Source organism: Idiotropiscis lumnitzeri, chromosome 11, assembly GCF_059441095.1.
Source record: "Idiotropiscis lumnitzeri isolate Australia: NSW breed Sydney's pygmy pipehorse chromosome 11, RoL_Ilum_1.0, whole genome shotgun sequence".
Taxonomy (NCBI): domain Eukaryota; kingdom Metazoa; phylum Chordata; class Actinopteri; order Syngnathiformes; family Syngnathidae; genus Idiotropiscis; species Idiotropiscis lumnitzeri.
Window position 1 is genome coordinate 18,487,486 of NC_142401.1, and position 21,372 is coordinate 18,508,857.

Below are 21,372 nucleotides of genomic sequence, written 5' to 3' on the forward strand. Positions count from 1 at the left end.
AACCTAGAATATCAACAGAACCAACACGAAATTGTTCGTATTTAGAAGTCACCTATAAAGTTACGTACCTAAAACTTTACCTTCATAAATCCCAGTCGGTGTGTGTGATGCTTGTTTGTGTCATGGCCACAACATTAGGTACACTTGCACATCTTTCATAAAATATTTTGCCCACCTTCATGTTAATTATTCTAGAAAAATTCTGCAATCATTGTTAAACTAATAACTCGAATGACGTCAATCAAAGGGACATTTTTAAAAATATCTATTTTCCTTAGTTATTAAAGTTTACTTTGCATACTGTACCAGATAACAATGTCACACACCTCTAACATGGTATGTTGATTAGCCGTGATTAAGGAAAGTGTTGCACCTCAATAAAATGATTTTATGATATGATACACTTAATTTTATAATGGGAGATTCATAATATTTTAAATAAATTATAGTCGTAGTCTACATCAGGGGTCCAATCCGATTCCACCGGGCTCTTTGTCCTGCCTGCTTTCCATCTCTCCCTGCTGCAACACACCTGATTCAAATGATCAGATAATCGGCAAGGTCTACAGAAGTTGCATAACCCAGCCATTATCGAGAGTCGCGGGCGTGCTGGAGCCTATCCCAGCTGTCTTCAGATAGTAGGCGGGGGACACCCTGAATTGGTTGCCAACCAATCGCAGGGCAAACAGAGACGAACAACCATGCGCGCTCACACTCATACCTAGCGGCTAATTAGAGTGTTCTATCGACCTGCCATGCATGTTTTTGGAATGTGGGAGGAACCCAGAGTACCCGGAGGAAACCCACGCAGGCACTGGGAGAACATGCAAACTCCACACAGGAAGGCCGGAGCTGGGATTGGACCCACGGGCGCTGCTTTCTCTCACTGTGAGGCCATCGTGCTAACCAGTCGGGCCACCGCGCCGCCCATGTTGCATAACGACCCTGTTCATTTGAATCAGGTGTGTTGCAGCAGGGAGAGATGGAAACAGGCAGGACAAGAGCCCTCGAGGAACAGGATTGAAAACCCCTGATCGACGTAGACGTAACAGGGAATAGTTGGGTATTAATTGTATGCTTCAAGTATTTAAAAAAAAAAAAATAGGGCTGTAAACCCCAAATGATGTAACTGCAAAAAAAATACGATACATAAGCAAACAATTGTCCTTTTTCAGCCGCAATTGTACATAAAATATATTAATCCATAAAAGGACTGTGGTAAACATATATGCATTTTTCACCTCTGCTACTTATTATTGTAACATACTGTTAAATACTATTACGACTGCTTCAATATTTAGTTTGCGTCTCGTCGCAATTTCTTTATGAGGAACCAACCATTCGCCTATGTTTCATAACGGCACCAATTCAGAATAACACCCTCATTGTACGTGTGTAACATGAATTCGTGTCCCCCTAACTAGACTTGTCATTTAAAAGTCATGGCGGGGTCAGAGACGCTGAAAACTTTACTTTATACCGTCAATCACCTTTTACAACAAGAAAAATACAAAGCAGGCCTGGCTATTCTCAAAGGCTTCCGAAATGGTGCCGTGTGAGTCACATAATTCAATGTCATTTAATGTAATTCAATTGAAGGTGTCACTGATCGGACGTTGATGGACGGATGTTTTTTTTAATGTCTATTTGACAACTTTGAGAATACCTGTCCTTAATTTCCCACCATTTTGTGTGTCACAGATATGGAGCTAAAATCAGAGCACCCCATGCATTTGTCATGACTTTTTTATTCCGAAGTGGAAGGTAAGATATCAGTAATTTCAATTGTAATCAGGAATGATCAATTGCAAGTTGTGCATTTATAATCATTTATTTATAATCGGAGCTATCCGTCCATCTGAAGAGTCTGTTGCCTTAAAGGTGCACAATTTGCACATGATCATTGAGTTCAGGCGTTTACTTTAGTGTGTAAAGTAGGGTTGCAAGATACTGGTAAAACAGTATGCCAATACGGTTGTTGAATCTTTATCGTGTACCTAAAGAAATTGATTTTTTATAACCAAATGAAAGAATTAAAAAAATTTTTTCATTCAACAAAATAAACAAGCTCATTGTATCCTTAGCTAATTTATTTTAATCAGCCCAAATAACGTTCAAGTATTGGATGGCGATGCACATTTAAGTTTATGTCTGATTGGTCAGATTAATCAGAATCAGAAATCCCATAATTGTCATTGTACTCAAGTGTGCAACGAGATTAGAGAGGTCCCCTTCTCCAGTGCAATACAACAATAATTCAATTAAATATATAAATTAGATAAAAAAGAGAATAAATAGTGCAATGAAAAAAAATACGAAATAGGATATATAAAAACACATCACGTCGCTGTTCTGCAAGGTAAGGGTGGTCGTGTGTGTGTGTGTGAGAGAGTTTAGAATGAAGAGGGCTCTTGGAAAGAAACTGTTTCTCAGTCTATTAGTCCTTGATTTGATGCACCTGTAGCGTAAAAGCATTGAATTTCATAAGAAAATGATTGCTTGTCTTTGCGACATGCATATTGTGTGGGCTAATATCGCAATCTCCCATTTACTTCTCTGTGAGAGATGACTTTTATCTAAGGAGACCAAGGGAGCACTTAATAAGGAAAGTGGATTGTTTAAAGCTTCAGCATCTAAAGTTAGCGGAGTAGTTTCAAGATAAGTACAAGTAGGTACCATGTAATTGATAACGGGCACTAGAATTACATGTATTGTTCATGTGGTGGGAACAGTGTTTTGCTCTTTTTTTGGTTTTCGTATGGACGTGTCAGTCCCACTTCTGAAGCATTTGTCGACATTTTCTCTTTTTACCTTGAAGTCAAAGTGATTGATTACATGTTGTGTTCTTTCTCTCCTTTAACAGTTTGGCAGACAAACTCAGAGCCATTTTGAAGGCCACCTACACACACTCGCGCAACCTGGCGTTCTTCGTGTTCACATACAAGGGACTGCAGGCCCTGCAGGAGAAACTCCAGGGCCGCACTCTGCAGTCTCACTCTTTCCTGGCTGCCTGTGTCGGAGGATGGTTGGTGTTTGGTCACAACAACAACATCAACAGTCAGGTATGACAGGCTCTTTGTTCTCCTCTTCTTGTTATTAAAGTATTATATTTCAGAATGATTGGCCAGAATGTGTTCCATGAAAGTATTTTTTTATTTATTTTTTTATTTTTTAGCTAAAGTGAATTAATCTGTACCACATTCTCACAGTAGCTATCCTAATGCCTTTATTAACTGACCAGGTGATGTTTTAAGTGACATTTTAACATTCTTGTCATACAACTATGACAATATAATACAACCAATATAAAGTAAAACTACTCACCCTTCAAATTCTATAGTAAAACCTAAACATAGTAACAGTACTTATTTTTTCAATTAAATAAAGTCAAACGACACGCATGCCTGTATAATACAACTAAAATAGGTGTTAATTGACATTTAATTAATAATCAATTCAATTGATAATTATTTTTTGATCATTTATTTGTTTTGATACTTTGTTAAATAAAAAGTGTCAAAATGCTCTGAATTTCAGCATATCTACAGTAAATATCAGATTTCTGTAGTACTCATATTTTGACTACGCATCGACCCTTTGACTGGAAGTGGTTTGGATGATGGATGGATTCAACTAAGTAACAGGGGGGAAAAAACGACTCATCCTTTAAAACTACTTGACAGGGATCACTTCAACACCAAAAAAAGCAACCATATTTGCGTGACTTGTCTTTTATCTGAGCCGCAATCAGAAGTCTTGTGAGATTTGCTGACATCTCGCGGTCTGCCGTGGTTCCAGATCAACATGTACTTGCTGTCCCGGATCCTTTTTGCCTTGTCGCGGCTGGCTGTGGAAAAAGGAGTGGTCCCGCAGCCTAAACGAGATCCCTTCCCGCTTTTCGCCACCCTGGTGTGGGGGGTGGTTTTGTGGCTCTTCGAGTACCACCCACACACACTGCAGCCGTCGCTGCAGTCCTCCATGAGCTACCTCTATCACGACAGCAACGTGTGGCACGACATCTCGGACTTCCTGGTCTATAACAAGTCCAGGACTGCTGCTTGCAAATAAAGCTTTTACGTGATGGACCACTTTTCTTAAGAGGGACGACATGATTCACGCCAGGACGCTGTTCCGGTCGTGAATTGAAGGTGTATAGAATTTATGTGATTATGAATGTTGTCGCCGCACAATAAAAGACTGATTGAGCTGGGTCTTCTTTTTCCCATTGGGTTCCTCTCAAGCTGCTGCAGCAGTTCGTAGTACTAGTGGTGTCCCGATGTAACATTTTTCACCTCCGACCCGATAACGATATTGCGGCCTAGAGTAATGTCCGATTCCGATATATCAGATACGCTATGAGCAGGAATGATACATGCTGTAATTTATTTTTTTTAGTAGGAATTGTTAGAAGTGACTTGATCATGTTTTACTGTTAAACTGAATGGTTGGTATGACAATGTATTATCCATTAATTCCAAACCTCGGGTGCATCTATTAAATGGATACTGACATACAGATATGAGTTACCTGTTAAAAAAAAATGTAGTTAGTAATGGAATCAACGTACCTCAATATTAATGTGACCTGAATACATTCAATTACTTTTGGATTGCTTCAATGCCAGATATATTGAAAGAAATTAATATAACAAACAAATCAATATGCTCTTTATTTTTATATATTTGTCAGGTTTTTTTTTTGTCCGTCTTATGGCTGTTTAATATGCATGGTTTTGGCATGCTGGAGGAAGCCCGAGTACTCACGATTCAAGTCCAAAGCACAAGAGATGTGAAGGAGACATGCAAACCACTTTTGCACCATGCAGCAGAGACAGACACAGAGAGTGAGAGACAGGTAGATAGATTCTAGAGACTTCTTCTCATGAGGGAAAAGTAGATTAGGTAGCTTCATAAAGATTTTCAAACCTTTCCACATGACCAGGTTGTAAATTTTTAAAAGGTAGAGGTGAGAGGTTCACTTATTTTTTTTAAGTAGAAATTTATTTGTTTCATCTTAATTTTGACACTTTATAAAGGAGAACGCAAAATGTGCTACCATCTGTAGCTGGTAAAGTTATAATGAGGATATTTACCTATATGGTGCGGGCTACAATATTAGATATTCTGACTCTATGGGGTCCGGGGGGTTACTACCTTTGATCAATATTTGTATCAATAAAAAAAAAAAATATTAATCTAAATAATGGAACTGTTATTTTGTCCAGTAAATAAATAATCCCAACATACTTAAATTCAACTCATATGATAATAATAATATATATAGAATATAGATGGAGCATGTGTACTTATTAACACATATTATTGATAAAGTCACACCTGATCTGACTACAGTTTTCCATTTGCACGATGGCCTCATAATGCAGAGGTTGAGCGATGGTTGTTTGTCTGTGCGTGCCCTGCGATTGGCTGGCAACTAGTTCAGGGTGTACCCTGCCCATTGCTCGCTGGGATAGACTCCAGCACCCCCTGCCACCCTCGTGAGGGGAAGCGGTACAGATAATGGACAAATATCTTACATTTTGGTCCCGTATTTGTAATGTGTTCAATAATTTTAAGACTGACTCGTTAGATTACATCATTACTGCCAAAATGTAACACGTTACTCCAACACTGTATAGTACACTACACATCACATGCAGATTATATACTATTTCAGCTCAATAAAATATCAGAATGCACTACAAAATGTCAGGGGAAAATTGTATTCGCCAACAAAATATCATTTTGAAGGGGAAAAAAAGTCACAACTTCAAAGCAAATACATTTGGTTGTGCAAAATTCAATACAAGGTAACGACAATAAACTTTTTATCAAGTACCCGATTGAGTAATCATGTTTCATATGATTGTCATCTAATGGCTTCTCTGTGAATTTAGTCAAGTGTGTGATCTAATTCAATCAGATCAGTTCCGATAATTAGTAGCAGGACTTGAGAATGAGAGTGTCTGTTACCCAAAAGCAGCTAGAAAATCTTGTTTACTGTCGTCACAATTGATACGCTGTAAATAAGATAAAGTTGGGTGAGTGTGATTAGTCACACAAGCCAGTGAATGTCGGTGTTGCCCTCCAGCAATTTAGAGGTGTGTGCTTAACTCCAGTGTATGTTTTCATTGGAAACAACAATTAAACACAACGTGTTCCAATTTCACCGAATGGAATGCTGGGGGTGGGTGTGGCAAAGGCATTTATAGCTGGAATAACTGTCACGCCAGTGTCTAGATTAACTTAAAGTGAGTAACATCTCTCAGTCTTGTCTTGTCTAATCGCAGATATTTTCCATTTTATTAATTTTCTGTGTCTCACAGAAGATTTCAGCATGCAACAAGTCGGATTGGAAATTGGGGAGAACCTGGAGCGCCACCGGACGTCCGGCTTCAGTCACTCCAAAGCTCTGGTGGTCCGAAGAGGGGCCCCATTCAGAGTAAGCCTGCCTATGAAGGATCGCCCTTTTGACGCCCGCACCGACACGCTGAGGGTCAAAGTCATGCTCGGTGGGACTTTTTGTTTGTTTTTCTTTTTGGTTGTCATCTTCAGCATTTTTAGACACTGACAAATAGCCTTACAGCGAAATAAAATTGGACTTAAGTTATAAAATATGGATAATTGTCCTGTAAGTATGTCTTGTATATATGTATTATTAATGTAAAGATAAACTTAATGAAATCAATCGATTACATATAAACTCATTTTGATTTTTTAAATAGAATGTCTCCAAATGTGACTTGTTCTTCTCTCCTCAGGCCGCCTATACGTGACCATGCCCGTCACTTTGTCCGAAACCTCTCCTTCATCCCGTTGGGGGGCCTTTCTGGACCCCGAGGCCCTGGACGCGAGCAACCCATCGGTGTTCATCTGTGCCCCCGCCTCGGCCTCGGTGGGCTGCTACAGTTTCAAGGTGTTGGCGTTCGCTCAAGACAAGCTGAAGTTTCGCGCTTTGGGCAAATTCATCCTGCTTTGCAACCCCTGGTGTCGTGGTGAGTCACATTTTAGATATTTTATTTAATTTCTCTCAGAATACTGTACGACTGGTAACTGCAGGAATATTACATCTTGAATGCTCCTCCTTCATGATGGTAAAAACATTATTTTATTTATTTTTATATTAAACAGTTTATGATTTTTTTTACCTTTCTGACAATGTCAGTGTTTAATTATTTTCAAATTGTAATGTAAATATACTGTACACTATTATTAAAATTATCGCTGATCAGAATATCAGTGTTAGAAGGTTGGTTAAACCCGATGTTGGTAATTTGACTGACAAGGACAGGTCGGCGGTTCTTGCGTAGGGAGGGCTGCGCCACTGTGGTAGTGGTCACATCCGACATCAGCCATGTGCAATCCAGCGTCTCCTTTCATTCCCTTTAAATGTTTTGCACTACTCGCGCACACGCAGTAGTGTTTTGACATGGCAGAAGCATATCTGCGCCATGAACACTTGCAGAAAACCTCCCAACCCCCAGCAACCCACATCTCAACAAAATAGATCCACTTACCAATGGGATGATTTAATACATTGATTTTAGAGGGTTTGATTCTGCTGCTCAAATATTTAGGAATGAAATACGCTGCACTAGACAAGCTGTCTACCCTTTCACCAAATTGTCACTCAACCAGGCACATCTCCAAGACACTTATTCTGCTGCGCCAGCCCACCAAGCTTGTCAGTTAACTTTATAAAAATAAATAAATAAATAAAATAACTTACTTAGGCAAGGCAAGGCAGCAAGTTTATTTCAACAGAATTTGTACACAAGGCCATTCAAAGTGCTTTACAGTTACATAAAATTACAAATCACATGAAGTACTGTAAACATCTAATCCAGTTTAGTTTTAATAAAATATCAACACAACAAATGTAAATACATTGTCAAGACAAATGTTTACATATTCACAGCTGACAGTGTCTACATCCCCTTCGAGGACCAGAGGGAGGAATACATCCAGAATGACTCGAGTTTGCTCTTCATGGGGACGGCGAACAACATTGTCTCCAGACCGTGGTCCATGGACCAGGTATTAAAAAAACACAACATAAGTGCACTTATTACATCATGCATACATATTTGCCATATTACAGTCATTCTTCAATCTCTGTCTTTATGCCTGCAAAGTTTGAGCCAGACGTCCTGGAGGCGTGCCTCAACCTGCTCAATGTCAGCCCTCAGCACCAACACAATAAGAAGATGGACTACCTGTGCCGCAAGAGCCCTGTCTACATCAGCCGGGTGGTTTCAGCCATGGTGAGAAGACAATTAATCACGCAACATGGATGGGTATGCCCTTTGACTCACCGCCAGTGACGACACTGGCGTCACTACAGCCCATAAAGCAGGAACGCTGTCTGCTGCAGTTGAACAATGGGTGCTTGTGAAACCTGCCAAGCAAAAACGTTTTGGACTAGTTTACATACAAATGAGGGAGTGGATTACCACAACAAGCAAAAAAAAAAAAGTCACGTTTTCCTTCCGATGTGTATGACGGGCATTACAATCAGCATGAGAAAAACAACATTGGAAAAAAATAAATCAATTACGTACTCCTGCTAACTTAGATCAGCTTTGAAGAGGTCACAGCATAACTCTTGAATTGAAGAAACATTCCATATGGCAACAAGGAAGGCACAGCAGCATGAGGAAAAAATAACTGCTAACTTCAGTGATGTTTAAAAAACAAAATAAATCCAACAAGATTAAGGTTTTATTTTGTTTTTCATTAGTCTACACGTAACGTTAGAGGAGGTTGAGCTGCTATGACAAAAATAAGAATAATTCCTTCCTTGAAATGTATCCTAAGATCATCTATGTTACAAAAACAAATAAATGGATTTTGGAGCAGCAAAAGAAAATCCCTGAAAATTGCGATTTGGAACATAAATGGAAAGGCATCCATTTTGATGTTCGGAGAGGCGCAGCCACTGTAGAAAACTTAAGTAAAACTACATTTACACTGCTCAGTTCACTTCAGTGATCTTAAAAAAACAAATTGATTGACTTTAGAAAAGTAAAAAAAAAAAGAGAAAATAAATCAAATATTAAGGGTAGACCCACCAGTAAGAATAACATTTAAAAAAGCAAATGAAATCTGCCAAACTGCTCTTTGAAAACTCTTTCCGTAGATAAAATATGCATCAATCTATACCTCTTCCTTCATTTCCTTGCCGCCTCTCCCTGACCTTTCTCAACATGTGGCATGGTGTTTTATTTAGTGATACTTGTGATCAACACAGATCAATTGCGAGGATGACCGTGGCGTGCTGAAAGGCAACTGGTCAGGCGACTTCAGCGGCGGGGTCCACGCATCCACGTGGACCGGCAGCGGAGACATCCTGAGGTGTTGGGCTCAGTCGGGGTACCACCCGGTCAAGTACGGCCAGTGCTGGGTGTACGCCGCCGTCATGTGCACAGGTGATTACTCATGCAGTCCGTGACGGAAGCACGCGTCTTTTGTCATCTGCGACCGCTTGGAAAAAGAATCATTCTCATGTTCCAACGTGTTGTCTTTTTAGTCATGCGTGTCCTTGGCATTCCATGCCGCGTCGTCACCAACTTCAACTCAGCTCACGATACTAACGGCAACCTGGTTATCGAGGAGTTCTACAGCGAGACGGGAAAGAAACTGAAGAGCACTAAAGACTCAATATGGTCAGAAGAGAACCAGTAGCCTGATTCACAAACGGAACTGGCAAAATGTGTAGTAACAGAAGCCGCCCTAGCTCTTCCGTTTGGCTTTCGTCAAAACAAAAATGCGTAACTGAAGTCTGCTGGTATAATGCTAACAATCAACCCAAAACACCATTGATGGGGTAGCAAATATTCTAGAAATATTTTTAATTGTGATAAAAATCCAACAAAAAAATAGCATATCCAGTTCGAATCCATTGTTTACGATCCAATACATTACAACTGTATCTAGCAGGTAGACACATTGCAGACAGACGATTCTTCTGCAAAAACAAAGGAAATGATAACCTTCATGACATGCTGACATTGACCAATCCCAAACAGGAACTTCCACGTCTGGGTCGAGTGTTGGATGACTCGGAGGGATTTGGGCAGAGACATGAATGGCTGGCAGGCTCTGGATCCCACCCCGCAGGAGAGGAGCAGAGGTTAGCAAAACAGACCAAAGGAGAGATTCAAACCCATAACCTCCGAAGTGTGAACCACACGTATTTACAACTAGTGCGCCATGCTCCCCTGTCGCAATCTGTCTTCCTTAAAGCCAAACTGTCTTTCTCTCTTCACCAGGTGTGTTTTGCTGCGGCCCAGCTCCCGTCAAGGCCATCAAGGAGCGGCGTGTAGACCTCTTCTACGACATTCCCTTCGTTTACGCTGAGGTGAACGCTGACGTCCACACATGCGTGGTGAGCCAGGGTCACGTGGTGAGCCGCAGCGTGGACACAGAGAGAGTGGGGCCGCTCATCTGCACCAAATCTGTGGGTTGCCCCAGGCTGCACAACATCACTGGGGATTATAAAAATGTCAAAAGTAAGTCATCCAAAAAGCAAACCATGTGTATTGTCATTTGGTCCACACGGCTCAAAACTAAAATCTAGCCTAAAATGTAATACAACGCAAAATACGTTACCAAGATATTTCTCGCGATCTGGCCAGTTTTGTGCATGAGCAATGCACTTGTTTGAAGATTTTTATCTCCGTTAAAAATCCCAATCAATTTGAATTTGCTGCTGAGAATTTTTTATTGAGATGTGGATAGGTTTGTCTTAAAAAACGTGTTGGTAGTATCAATTATTTTTAAGACATTATTGGGCGCTTTTGACAAGCGCTATTGGGAATAATCTTTTTTTTTAATTTTTTTGGAAGAAATCTGGAACATAGCCCACCCAATAAGGGGGATTCACCGTACTCTAGTGTTAGTTGTCTATTGGCAATTGTTCATCTTAAATTATGTCATATATTCCTAATCTTTCCACATGTTGTGTTTTAAGCCCATCTTTTGCATCATAAACAGCTGCTTTCTCCCCAAAATAGGCCCCTTTTCAACAATCTCATCAAACAGCTCCTCTCGCTCAGAGAGCTCCACGCTAAGGCGAGGCACAAGTAAGAGCCGCCATGCAAAATAAGTCTGGAACTGTGACCATTAAAAAAGCCAACCTCTTAGTTCATTGGTTGATCTTCTAACAGGCAAGATGGCTGCCATTCTGACGCTGGATAAAACTCCCGTGGCTGGCGCGGTTATCCGCATAACCTTAAAGATTATCAACAGGCAGCGCGTGGCCAAGACAATGAAGGTTCACGTCAACGCGCAGATCAAAGAATACAACAGCAGCCCGGCGGACACTTTCTGGGAAAACCACAGTATGGTACAACTGGACCCTCTGGAAGGTAGGCCATTGTTTGTATATGGGAGAGATGTAGTTATTGATTCATTATTTGGTCATTACAGTGGTGCCTAGACTAACATCTTAAATTGGTTCCGTGAACACCCTTGTAACTCAAAATTCTCTTATTAAATCATTTCTCTTCTTTGACAATAACACTCAATAGCACTCAACAGTATTGCACTTCATAAAAACGATAACGCTTCAATTCAGAGGACATTGTGCTGCTCCTTATGGTGAGCGCATCTTGGTCAGTTTGGGCGGTAATAATAGATATTTAGACTTTATTTTTGCATGCTTTGGTTTCATTTCTTGCTACCGTTGTGTTCAAATGGAAGTTGTTTGTTTAAAGGTTTAGAACTAATGTAAGTTGATGCTAATTTGGTCAGCCAGTCAATGGCTTTTTCAATGATGTGTTAGCATTAAGCTAACAGTCTTTTGTACGGCAATATTGTGTGCAGTGAAACTTCTTAAGCAACAGATTCTTCCGGGCGAATACGAGGACGTGGTGGGGGACGACTTGGTCAACCTGGCGGCAGTGCTGGAGGACATGGCCACACATGAGCGCGTGCTGGCCTTCGAGGAGTTCAATGTGGCCACTCCAGAGCTTAGCATTCAGGTACACACACACACATGCACCCCCCCCCCCCACACACACACACGCACGCGCACACACACGCTCACACATGCACGTACACGTGCACATAATTCCTGCCTCTGTAGATAAACACATTATTTGAGCTACACTGCATTTACAGAAACAATAATGCTCAGTTTTCATCATGTATTAATGTTTTACTGTGTAACCAGATACATACACATAATTGCAAATGCATGTAAAATTAAAAAACACATTTTAATTCTGAAATGCATTTTACTTACTTTTTTTCTTATATTCTATAAAAAGTAGTGTTTAATTAATTTGTATAAAACGAAACATATTACTAGTAAGTGAATTTTCCACGACTTACCGGTAAATGTAATCCTATTAGCAAGGTCTTGTACATAGAACTGTAATAGTACTGTTGAGCCTCCTTTTCTCTTGCATGTCAATTTGACCTGTTTTGGAATGTCAAAATCTTGAAAAATGTTGTTGTAAAGAATACAATTTGGCGAGAGTAAATCCTCGTCCATCACAGGGGTTATGTTCCAGAACACATCCACATAAGTGAAATTCACAATATAGAAATACACCCAATGTTATTATATCATTTGCAGCACTTCAAATTATATCCAACAAAATTAATGATGAACACATAAATCTTGTACAATGAGTATTTGTGACGATGATGAAGGAATGTTTTTTTTCTAAAAAAAACATCTGACAAACTTGTTGTGTTGATTGTCAAATGTTCTGCCTGCATGAGCATAAACTAAGTAGTGCAACTGCGTATTAACATGGTCTCGGCCACTTTTTATGGTTCTTTTTTTGGTACGGACATGGGTATGGGCATTTGCTAGCTGGCTGTGTTTCTTCTTATGCATACCTGAGTGGCTCCACACATCACGTTTTCAAATGGCAGTGCAGATCAATGTCAGGATGCCACTCCGCTAACATTGCATTTGAATTAAAGTGAATCAGCAAGGTGAGTAGCGTGTGATGCATCTACTGACAGAACACTGATGACAAAACACGCTCTATTTGCCTGAGTACGTGCGTTCGCATATTTTGATTTGTGATTGGATTGCCGGCAAACAGCGAAACCACACAATTAATAACACTATAACACAAAATCCGGTCAATACCTGGACCGTGAACCCAGAACCAGCGATAGACGGAGTTTCACAGTATATTCAATTGTATACAGGGAAAACTGAATTCTCTCCATTATTCCGTTCCCACAGTCTAACTAAAACCAAATTGCCACATGAACTCAGAAAATAGATGCGCTATGAAGTTGGCAATCGTGAAAATCGGAAAATGTTTGCCTTTAGTTACCCGCGACTGGACGGAAGGATTTTTCAGGAATACCTAATGAAATGGGTTTTAATGCTACTTCTGTCCTTCAGATTGAAGACGAAGACAACTTGGCACTGAACCGGGAGCAGAGTGCCAGCGTGACCTTTACTAACCCGTTCTCGCATCCCGTAAGCGGTGTGCTGAGTGTTTCCGGCGCTGGCCTCCTTCGAGGCCACGCCAACTTCAGGTAAGCCGCCATTTCATAACTCGGTTAAGATGATAGGAGTGTGGACGCTTTTCGATGGTATCAGTACCAGTGTTTTTTCAAGGTGTCGAAAAAAAAAAAAAATCGAGTAAGTCCTCCTCGGCAGTAGTTCGACGCTACACTGCAGTGGTTTGACACATCAATAAATCATCATGTGTGTCTGAAAGAAAGAAAAGTCTTGGTCACAATTACCTGTCATTGTGTTCAATGAAATTGAATGTATCAAAGTACAGGAGGCGACGAATGTTTGCAAAACATGGTATCCAACGTCTCGAGTTTCCGTTGATCGAAAGGAGCTTTGACAGAGCCAAAAGTACAATTTGAAGTAAACAGTACATTATTGATTTTTTTTAAAGCTATATTTTTCTCGTTTTTCAGGATGTTCCCTTTGCGTCCAGGAGGAAGTGGAAAGCAACGTATCACCTTTGTCCCCACCATGACAGGAACTAAAATGCTTCAGGCTTCGCTGACCCTCTCAAACAAATCTATTGTCAGGGGATTCAAGATGGTCTCCATCTCCATTTAGATCAAAAATATTTTTTGACTAACCGTTAAATGTGAAGCCATCCTTTTACACTTGCGATTCGGGTTGTTTTTTTTTTTTTAAATGCCAAAGATAAAGTTGTTTTTGTTCAGATTAAAATATGTGTTATATGCATACTATTTGACTGTGAAAACTGATTAGCGCTACTGGAAATGCCAAACTAAACAATTAATTTAATTCCATTTTTCTAGTTTGAAGATTATAATTTAAATTTGGATTTTAGTGGTGACTAGTCGTCATTTTAGACAACAGAACTCACAAACCAAGCAAAATTTCAATGCTTGCCTCCCTACTGTGATGCAGATAGCAGAGACGAGCTCCAAAAAGAGGCCATTAGACAATTTGTTGCAAATCTCAGACCAAAAAAAGTCCTAAAATCACCTTTAGAGTCTTTTAGGGGGGTAAATTTTGGTATTGATGTAATTTTTACATACATACCTATTGTATGTGCCAATGTTCTGTTGGATCAAGTGTCCCTTTAATGTATGCACTTAAAATAATTTTGTTATGCTAATTTGCAAATGGTAATATTCAATGTTTACCTAATTCATGAAACAATTCCAATTAATATTTAATGTTTTATTTTGTATTATTTATTTGTGTTCTTAACTGTAAATTTCCACATTGATTATTTCTCCTTTTTTTCACATATTCTTTTAAATGTTTTTAGTAATTTATAACTGTTAGTAATTTATAACGTTGTCTATGAAAATAAAATCGTTTGTTAAAATTTCTTTTCATTGAATCTACTGAAAACTCACATTTCACCAAATCAAATACAATTATTCAAAAATAGTAACAACACATATAAAAGGGAATTATGCTTTATATATATATATATATATATATATATATATATATATATATATATATTTGTGCTTCAATCATGTTATGAAAAATGAATAAAAATTAACCTTTTGAACTTAAATCTCAAAATGAAATATCAATTAATAACATATTACACTCATAATCCTTCAAAGGCAAATTCAAACTATCGTGTACAGTACATTTATTGAGTAAACATGTATACAAGTGGGAAAGGGTCCAGGGTTTGAATCCTGTTCCGGCCTTCCTGTGTGGAGTTAGTATGATCTCCCCGTACCTGCATGGGTTTTCTCCAGATACTCTGGTTTCTCCCATGTTCCAAAACATGCATGGTAGGTTAATGAAACACGCTGAATTGTCCCTGTACCACGCCTACTGTCCGATGGCAGCTGGCACTCCAGCACGCCCGCAAACCTCGTGTGGAATGCTGCTCAGATAATGGATGTACACATGCATCATTTTACGTGTTGAGAATTCAGTTATTCATTTCATGTTTGCCTCTTCCTGTGTTGAGCTAAGACACGGATGGGCTACTGGCAATCATTTGAGAACTCAAGTTTAATGCCTGCACCAACCTTGAGCACCTTGAGGTGCATCACATCATTTTTTTGATATATTTTTCAAAGGATAGCTGACCAAACACCTCTTGAAATCATTCTTTTCCTGGAAAGGATGCTACATTAAGAGAGTTTTGAGTTAGCTTAGTATAGCTTAGCGGCCAATGACTTTGATTCATTCATGTACAGTACACAACCCAGTTCTTATATGCACGTTCATTCTTTATTCTACCTGGAAATTAATAGAGCTAAGTCACAAAAAAAACTAAGTACAAATTTAATGGGACAAAACCAAATTATAAAATAGATTAAATCTGAACAATCTTTGCATGAGGTAATTCTCTGGCCAGACAATTCAAAGCACCAAATTTGACACAATATGAAAAATTCTGCATATCGCCACTGTCCTGTGAAAAAAACCCATTCCTCCATTATCCAAGCCGCTTATTCTCACAATGGTCACGGGTCTGTAAAAAAGAAAATATTATGTCCAATTTAGTCATTTTTATTAGAATGTTCACACTAATTGGGTGTCTGTAATGCAGAAACCCCTTTAATGTAAAATAAATAAAAAAATAAATAAAGGAAATAAGTGTTTTTCACAGGGCAGTGCATTGTTTGCTTAAGTTGGCCCAAATGAGATAACAAGAGAGGTTAAAAGTTCACCCTGATTTGAGTCTCGCAATCAGCAGCCAGGTCGGTTGAAGAAAAAGAAGTTGAAAAATCAAAAAGGACAAAAACGCAAATGTGGTCTTGCGACACACACAACTTGTTGTGTGACTCTTTGGGTGTAGTCTGCCACAATGCCGAAGGCACGCTGGTGAGAACTCTTGGCGCAAGCGGCTCACGAGGTTTTCGGCCTGGCAGGAGGAATCAGTTCATAAATCCCCGTGTGGCCTGTCACGTTTTGCAAGACAGGAGAGCTTGGCGGACAACCAGAAAAAAAACTAAATCAGAAGTTCTTGACAATGAGAAGACAAAGTGGATGCTCCTGACGGTCCAACTCTTCAGGGCCTTGAAGTTCTTTATGGATCACACGTCCTGGTGTATGGGGCCACTGAGAAGGAGTATGACAACCACTTAGAGAAGGTCATGCAGCGCATAAAGACTGCTGGCTTGAACATCAAAAAAGAGAAGTGTTCAATTAAACAGGGCCAGCTGTGATTCATTAGACACCTCAACCGGCCTGGCATCCAGCTAGACTCAGAGAAGGTAAAGGCTAGACATCAGTTGTCACCACCAGGCGGTGTGAAAGAGACATTAGCGCGATGGCCTCACAGTACAGAGGCGCAGGGTTCGATTCTGGCTCTGGCCTTCCTGTGTGGAGTTTTCATGTTCTCCCCCTGTGCCTGGGTGGGTTTCCTCCAGGTACTCCCGTTTCCTCCCACATTCCAAAAACATGCATGGCAGGTTGAATGGACACTCTACCAATTCTGGCAACCAATTCAGGGTGTTTGCCGCCTACTGCCTGAAAATAGCTGGGATAGGCTCCCGCACCCCCGGCATGGATGGATGGTATATTCCAAACCTCTCAACAATGGGTCAGCCAATGCATGATCTCCTAAAGAATGATCCTGTTTGGACATGGAGTCACAGGACATCGGACCTCGAGGAACAGGATTGAAGACCCCTGTGCTAACTAATTGGCCACCGTGCCGCCCGCATAGACAAATGTAACATGAAACATGATATATATCAAGAGCTTGTAGTTTGCAGATATGCACATATTTTATGCATATCTAAAACGGCATTTTTGTCACGCATCACATGTGGCCCCGAGTAGCACTGGTGAAAAATTGTGGCCCCCACCAGCATTTAAGTTGCGCATCCATGAGCTGAGGTGTGTAAAGAAAGGAGTCCTCCATGCCGTGCAATTAACTTATTCTTTATTTGTCTATTTGAACCGTGTGTCAAAACAAATGGAGCACAAAGCATTATATACATATCATCATTGCTAAGATGACAGGCACATGCGCGACCTTAACAGTCCGTCTAATTTTTACAAAAGAGGCAATTAGGGAGAAAAAAAAGAGGGTTAAAAGGCACAAAAGGGTACAAACATTTACATCCCGAAACAAGGAAGCGGAGGCAGAAGAAACTTTTCATCTCTTCCATTTTTTCTTCGTGTGGGGGTAATTTCATGACTGACAATAAATAGCTCACATCTAAACTGGTAGTATTTCTCATAGCCTCTATGATGCATCCCTTTCGCCCCCGACTAACAAATCTACAAGTCATTATTTGAGGAGTTCAAATCAAGAATCAAATCAAGAGACGTCATTCTATAAAGTGAGATGAATTGAATTCAAGAGACAAGGAAGAAAAAAAAATAGTTTAAAGAAGTTCCCTGGGGTTAGCGTTGAAGCTTTGGTCCTCTAGCCGCTTGTTTTGGTCATTTTCAACAGTCAAACTTCCCGCCAACTTGACTCAGCAACACTGACTGGGAATCATCAGTCTCATTTCGTTCAAGAGTTCAGGAGTTTCTCATGATGGTGTTGTATGTGTGCACATGGGGGTGGTGGTGGGGTGGGAGGTGTTGTTATACGCCCTCTACAGGTAGTCCAGCTCCAGTGCGTGGCTCAGAGCCTCCAGGTCAGCCCTGCAGGACACCCTCCAGAACGGCATATTTTTCTGAGGATGCACAAAGGACACATTTTAATGTATCCAGTATCAAACAAAAACTACATTTTATATGATGATTACTCCCATAAAAATGGGCACAGGTATTATTATCGTGATCCATGCGCCAAAAACAAGCCAACGTGATTTTCCTTTTTAACTCATTTACTGCCATTGACGGCTAAACACGTCAAAGATCCATTTTTTTTTTTTTTAACTCGGCTGGTAGTGAGTTAAAAGCAAGCCTCACCTTCTTGGCCACCGTCTCCTCTTCGGTTCCATCTCCGACCACCACGTAGACGGCTCTCCTGCCAAACCTCTGTGAGATGCGATCGAAGCAGCTCTCCTTGCCTGCCGAAGGCACCAATAACACATTATTATTTTAAGAGAAGATCAAGGATGCATGTTTTAGTTTTCTTTGCTCCCCCCTCCCTCACCGATCTTGGTGGCGCTGTAGATGTTCTCTATGGGAAAGGCGACTCCCAGACCATACAGTAGCACTTTGGAGAGGGCCGGGACCAGCTGGGTGGTGGTCACAAGCACATTCACGCAGTTGGGCCTGAGATCACATGGAGGATGTGCTCAATTTTAAGCTGAGTAAGTTATCAAGCATTCAACATTCACCATATCTTGTCTAGTACAGTGGCCTCCAACCCTTTTTTCTGTTGCAAGTCCATAACTTTTGAGGACCGGAAACTGGCGGTGGGGCTGGGATTTGGGTTGCTAGCTGCATCTTGTGCAGAACGGGCTTTGTACATTTTACTCATTTTCAAGTTTGTGGGTTTAATATTAGCGTTATGCAAACAAGACCATTCGCATCTTGACATGCGTCAAGAGTCCGATTTAATGGAGAGAGCTGGACACGTTTCAAAATGAAATATTTTTCAGCCTCAAATAATAAATAAACCGAAAGTACTGAATGTTTTTTTTTCTTTTCATCTGTGCGGTAAAGTGGGTCCAGAAAGTTTACACACCCCTGTTCAAATGTCAGGTTTTTGTGATATTAAAAAGAATGAGACCCAGATAAATCCTTTATTATTAATGAGACATATAATCCATAGTGCCAACTAGAACAGCTAAACTGTATTCGGGGTTAGTTTTTAAATTGGGGCAGGTGTGTGCTGATTCTCATTTAACATGTATTGGAATGTTTTTGGTTACTTATAAGAGGGAGTACTCAGCAAATTGTTTTGGAGAACTCAACTTGCTTCCTTTGTTGTGCTTCCTGACATTGATGTCATAAATGTCAATTATTGTATTTATATTTTCAAGAGGTTCCAATTTAACCTACTGTTTAAGCCCCAAAAAATTCGAATCGTGTTTTTTTGCAAAGCAGGTGTTCTTGACAGGTTAACACATAGAAAAACAGTATTGCCAAACAATCCCTAAGACGCCCAAAGAAAAAAAAAAAAAGAAGCAGAGTTAGTGAACTGACCTAGTGCTGATGAGTGCCAGAGCTTTGAGCGCTTGGGTGAGCCACAGGTCAGTGAGGATCTCCATCTCCCGCCTCAGTTGGAGCCACTCCTCCCGCTTGGGGCTGCCGAGCAAACCTGACCACCAGGGGGCGGTACAAGCATCAATATGAGAACGTGACACAGTTCGCAAAAACGTGAATGGATGCTGCAAATCAGTTTGTTAACTAAAAGACACACTTGATCAGTAATGACAGTTTATTATGGCTTATTATAATGTCACTGTAAGACAGGTTTTCATTTGTTGTCCTTTGTGTCCTCTCTTTGAGCTCTTAAAAGTTGTTTGGCAGGGTATTTTTCTTCACACTGTCAGCAAAATTACAAGTTGTTCAGGAGAGCACTTTCCTTCATGTGAAATTCGATGTAGTTAGTGTATTTTAAAAATAAGTTTCTTTCAAATGTATTTGAATTTTTAAGAAAAGAAATGTTTAATATCTTGGAATTTCGTGGATTTTTTTAAATTGGAGGAGAAATTTAAAGGAAACAACAACCTCATCTACAAATTTACATTTTATGTGAAATTCTAAGTTGTTTACTCTAATGAATTACGAAATTGTTAGCAGTGGAATTTTTTTGGGCAGGGGAGCAATGTGCTTTTCTTTAATTTTAGATGAAATTCCATGTAGTCAGACAACACATTTTTTTAAATACTTGGTGAAATTCAAAGTATATTAAAAGCAGTCTAAACATAGTAAAATGTACACTTGAAAGAGAGTAAAATATTTAGAGTAGTGGATTAATTGTACTCCAACTCTTATTACATGAGAGCATGCCTTCATGCACTGAAAAGATTTTGTCGGTTGACATATTTTCCAGAAATTTCCAATGGCCACCAAATGCTCTGAATCCAAACTAGAAAGAAATGACGGCGTAAATGTCTTACCTCCAACATTATTCTTGTACGTGTTGTAAATCTCCTTGACCCGCCGGTATCGGAACGCCAGCTTCCTCATCCAGTCCACCCCGCCGTGGACCCCCGGGCCCAGGCACAGGGAGCCGGCCCCCGCCGGACTCTGGAAGCCATCCGTCGTGAAATTGTATGTGCTGCAATACAAAAAGACCACTCGATATAATATACATAAGACTGAAACCACAAGTGATACTAATAAGTAATAATGAACGTTCAGTTGATTGTTAACTGGGAATTTTCAGTAAGACAAAATGAAATGGTCACTGAGACAGATCATAAAAATGTGTTTTGCGCTGCAATTTCCTCATAGTTCCATATGGGGGCGCCAATGAAGACCTTATTTCATCCAACAGGGCCAAGAGGTCACATAGACCGTAACAAAATGTCCACTGGGAGTTCACGGCATTCACAAAGGGTTCAAAGAGTTCACAAAAAAAAGTCCCTGTCATATAAAAGATATTATGAAGAATGAACGTGTTTACGCAGCCCCATAAATGGGCTTCTATTTAAAAATTTAATGTACTTCAAAAACATGAAGCTTGTTTTATACCTCAGGTCCTGACCGTTGTCGTCTGACGCCACATCATCGATATGAACCTGGTCACATTCCTTACAAAAAAACATGAAAAAGACACAAATGTGGAAATGATAATTATTTTTAGGTGGAACACCAAGTAGAGATAGACAACACATTTTTCTCTTTCATTAAAGGTGTATGGGTTTTTTTTTCAACTAAGTATTTTCCTCCAAATTTATATGAAGTTCCAAGTTATTCAGCAGTGTTTTTATTTCGGTCATTGGTGAAATTCCAAGTTGTTATCATCAAGGCAGAATGTTCCTATTGTTGCGCAAGGTAGCACAGTGACCTAGCGGTAAGCATGTTTGCCTCACACTTGTGAGGTTTAGCGTTCGAATC

At 40.0% G+C, this 21,372-nt stretch overlaps 3 protein-coding genes across 7 annotated transcripts in view; 2 read left to right on the plus strand and 1 right to left on the minus strand.

The window, feature by feature from the left end:
- The first annotated feature begins 1,048 nt into the window (after positions 1-1,048).
- Positions 1,049-4,210, plus strand: pxmp4 (peroxisomal membrane protein 4). The gene is made up of 4 exons (XM_088309571.1): positions 1,049-1,555; positions 1,702-1,764; positions 2,864-3,062; positions 3,799-4,210. Exons 1-4 carry the CDS (start codon positions 1,443-1,445, stop codon positions 4,066-4,068), a joined length of 645 nt encoding a protein of 214 aa, XP_088165697.1. The 5' UTR covers positions 1,049-1,442; the 3' UTR covers positions 4,069-4,210.
- Positions 4,211-6,310: 2,100 nt separating this feature from the next.
- tgm5l (transglutaminase 5, like) lies at positions 6,311-14,556 on the plus strand. The gene is made up of 13 exons (XM_088309351.1): positions 6,311-6,441; positions 6,761-6,994; positions 7,918-8,036; positions 8,135-8,263; positions 9,250-9,427; positions 9,529-9,664; positions 10,028-10,131; positions 10,271-10,510; positions 11,015-11,083; positions 11,168-11,368; positions 11,826-11,983; positions 13,375-13,511; positions 13,908-14,556. The coding sequence occupies exons 2-13, from the start codon at positions 6,778-6,780 to the stop codon at positions 14,053-14,055; spliced, it is 1,836 nt and encodes a 611-aa protein (XP_088165477.1). The 5' UTR covers positions 6,311-6,441; positions 6,761-6,777; the 3' UTR covers positions 14,056-14,556.
- Positions 14,557-17,319: 2,763 nt separating this feature from the next.
- Positions 17,320-21,372, minus strand: part of eya2 (EYA transcriptional coactivator and phosphatase 2) — a 39,743-nt gene continuing 35,690 nt past the window's right edge. For all 5 annotated transcript variants that reach the window (XM_088308843.1, XM_088308847.1, XM_088308842.1 and 2 more), the window contains 6 exons: positions 21,007-21,065; positions 20,430-20,590; positions 19,510-19,624; positions 18,512-18,633; positions 18,325-18,425; positions 17,320-18,086 (listed from right to left, as the gene is read on the minus strand). In XM_088308843.1, the coding sequence (XP_088164969.1) occupies positions 18,006-18,086; positions 18,325-18,425; positions 18,512-18,633; positions 19,510-19,624; positions 20,430-20,590; positions 21,007-21,065 (639 nt within the window). In that variant the 3' untranslated portion in view covers positions 17,320-18,005. The remainder of the gene's footprint in view (positions 18,087-18,324; positions 18,426-18,511; positions 18,634-19,509; positions 19,625-20,429; positions 20,591-21,006; positions 21,066-21,372) is intronic.

Excerpts from the sequence above, each read along its gene's own strand:
- tgm5l (XM_088309351.1), top strand. The coding sequence starts at position 6,778 with ATGCCCGTCACTTTGTCCGAAACCTCTCCTTCATCCCGTTGGGGGGCC. Across the intron at positions 10,511-11,014 it reads GGATTATAAAAATGTCAAAA|GCCCCTTTTCAACAATCTCA; the intron begins GTAAGTCATCCA and ends TCCCCAAAATAG. Across the intron at positions 13,512-13,907 it reads CGAGGCCACGCCAACTTCAG|GATGTTCCCTTTGCGTCCAG; the intron begins GTAAGCCGCCAT and ends CTCGTTTTTCAG.
- pxmp4 (XM_088309571.1), top strand. The coding sequence starts at position 1,443 with ATGGCGGGGTCAGAGACGCTGAAAACTTTACTTTATACCGTCAATCAC. Across the intron at positions 1,556-1,701 it reads GGCTTCCGAAATGGTGCCGT|ATATGGAGCTAAAATCAGAG; the intron begins GTGAGTCACATA and ends TGTGTGTCACAG. Across the intron at positions 3,063-3,798 it reads ACAACAACATCAACAGTCAG|ATCAACATGTACTTGCTGTC; the intron begins GTATGACAGGCT and ends CCGTGGTTCCAG.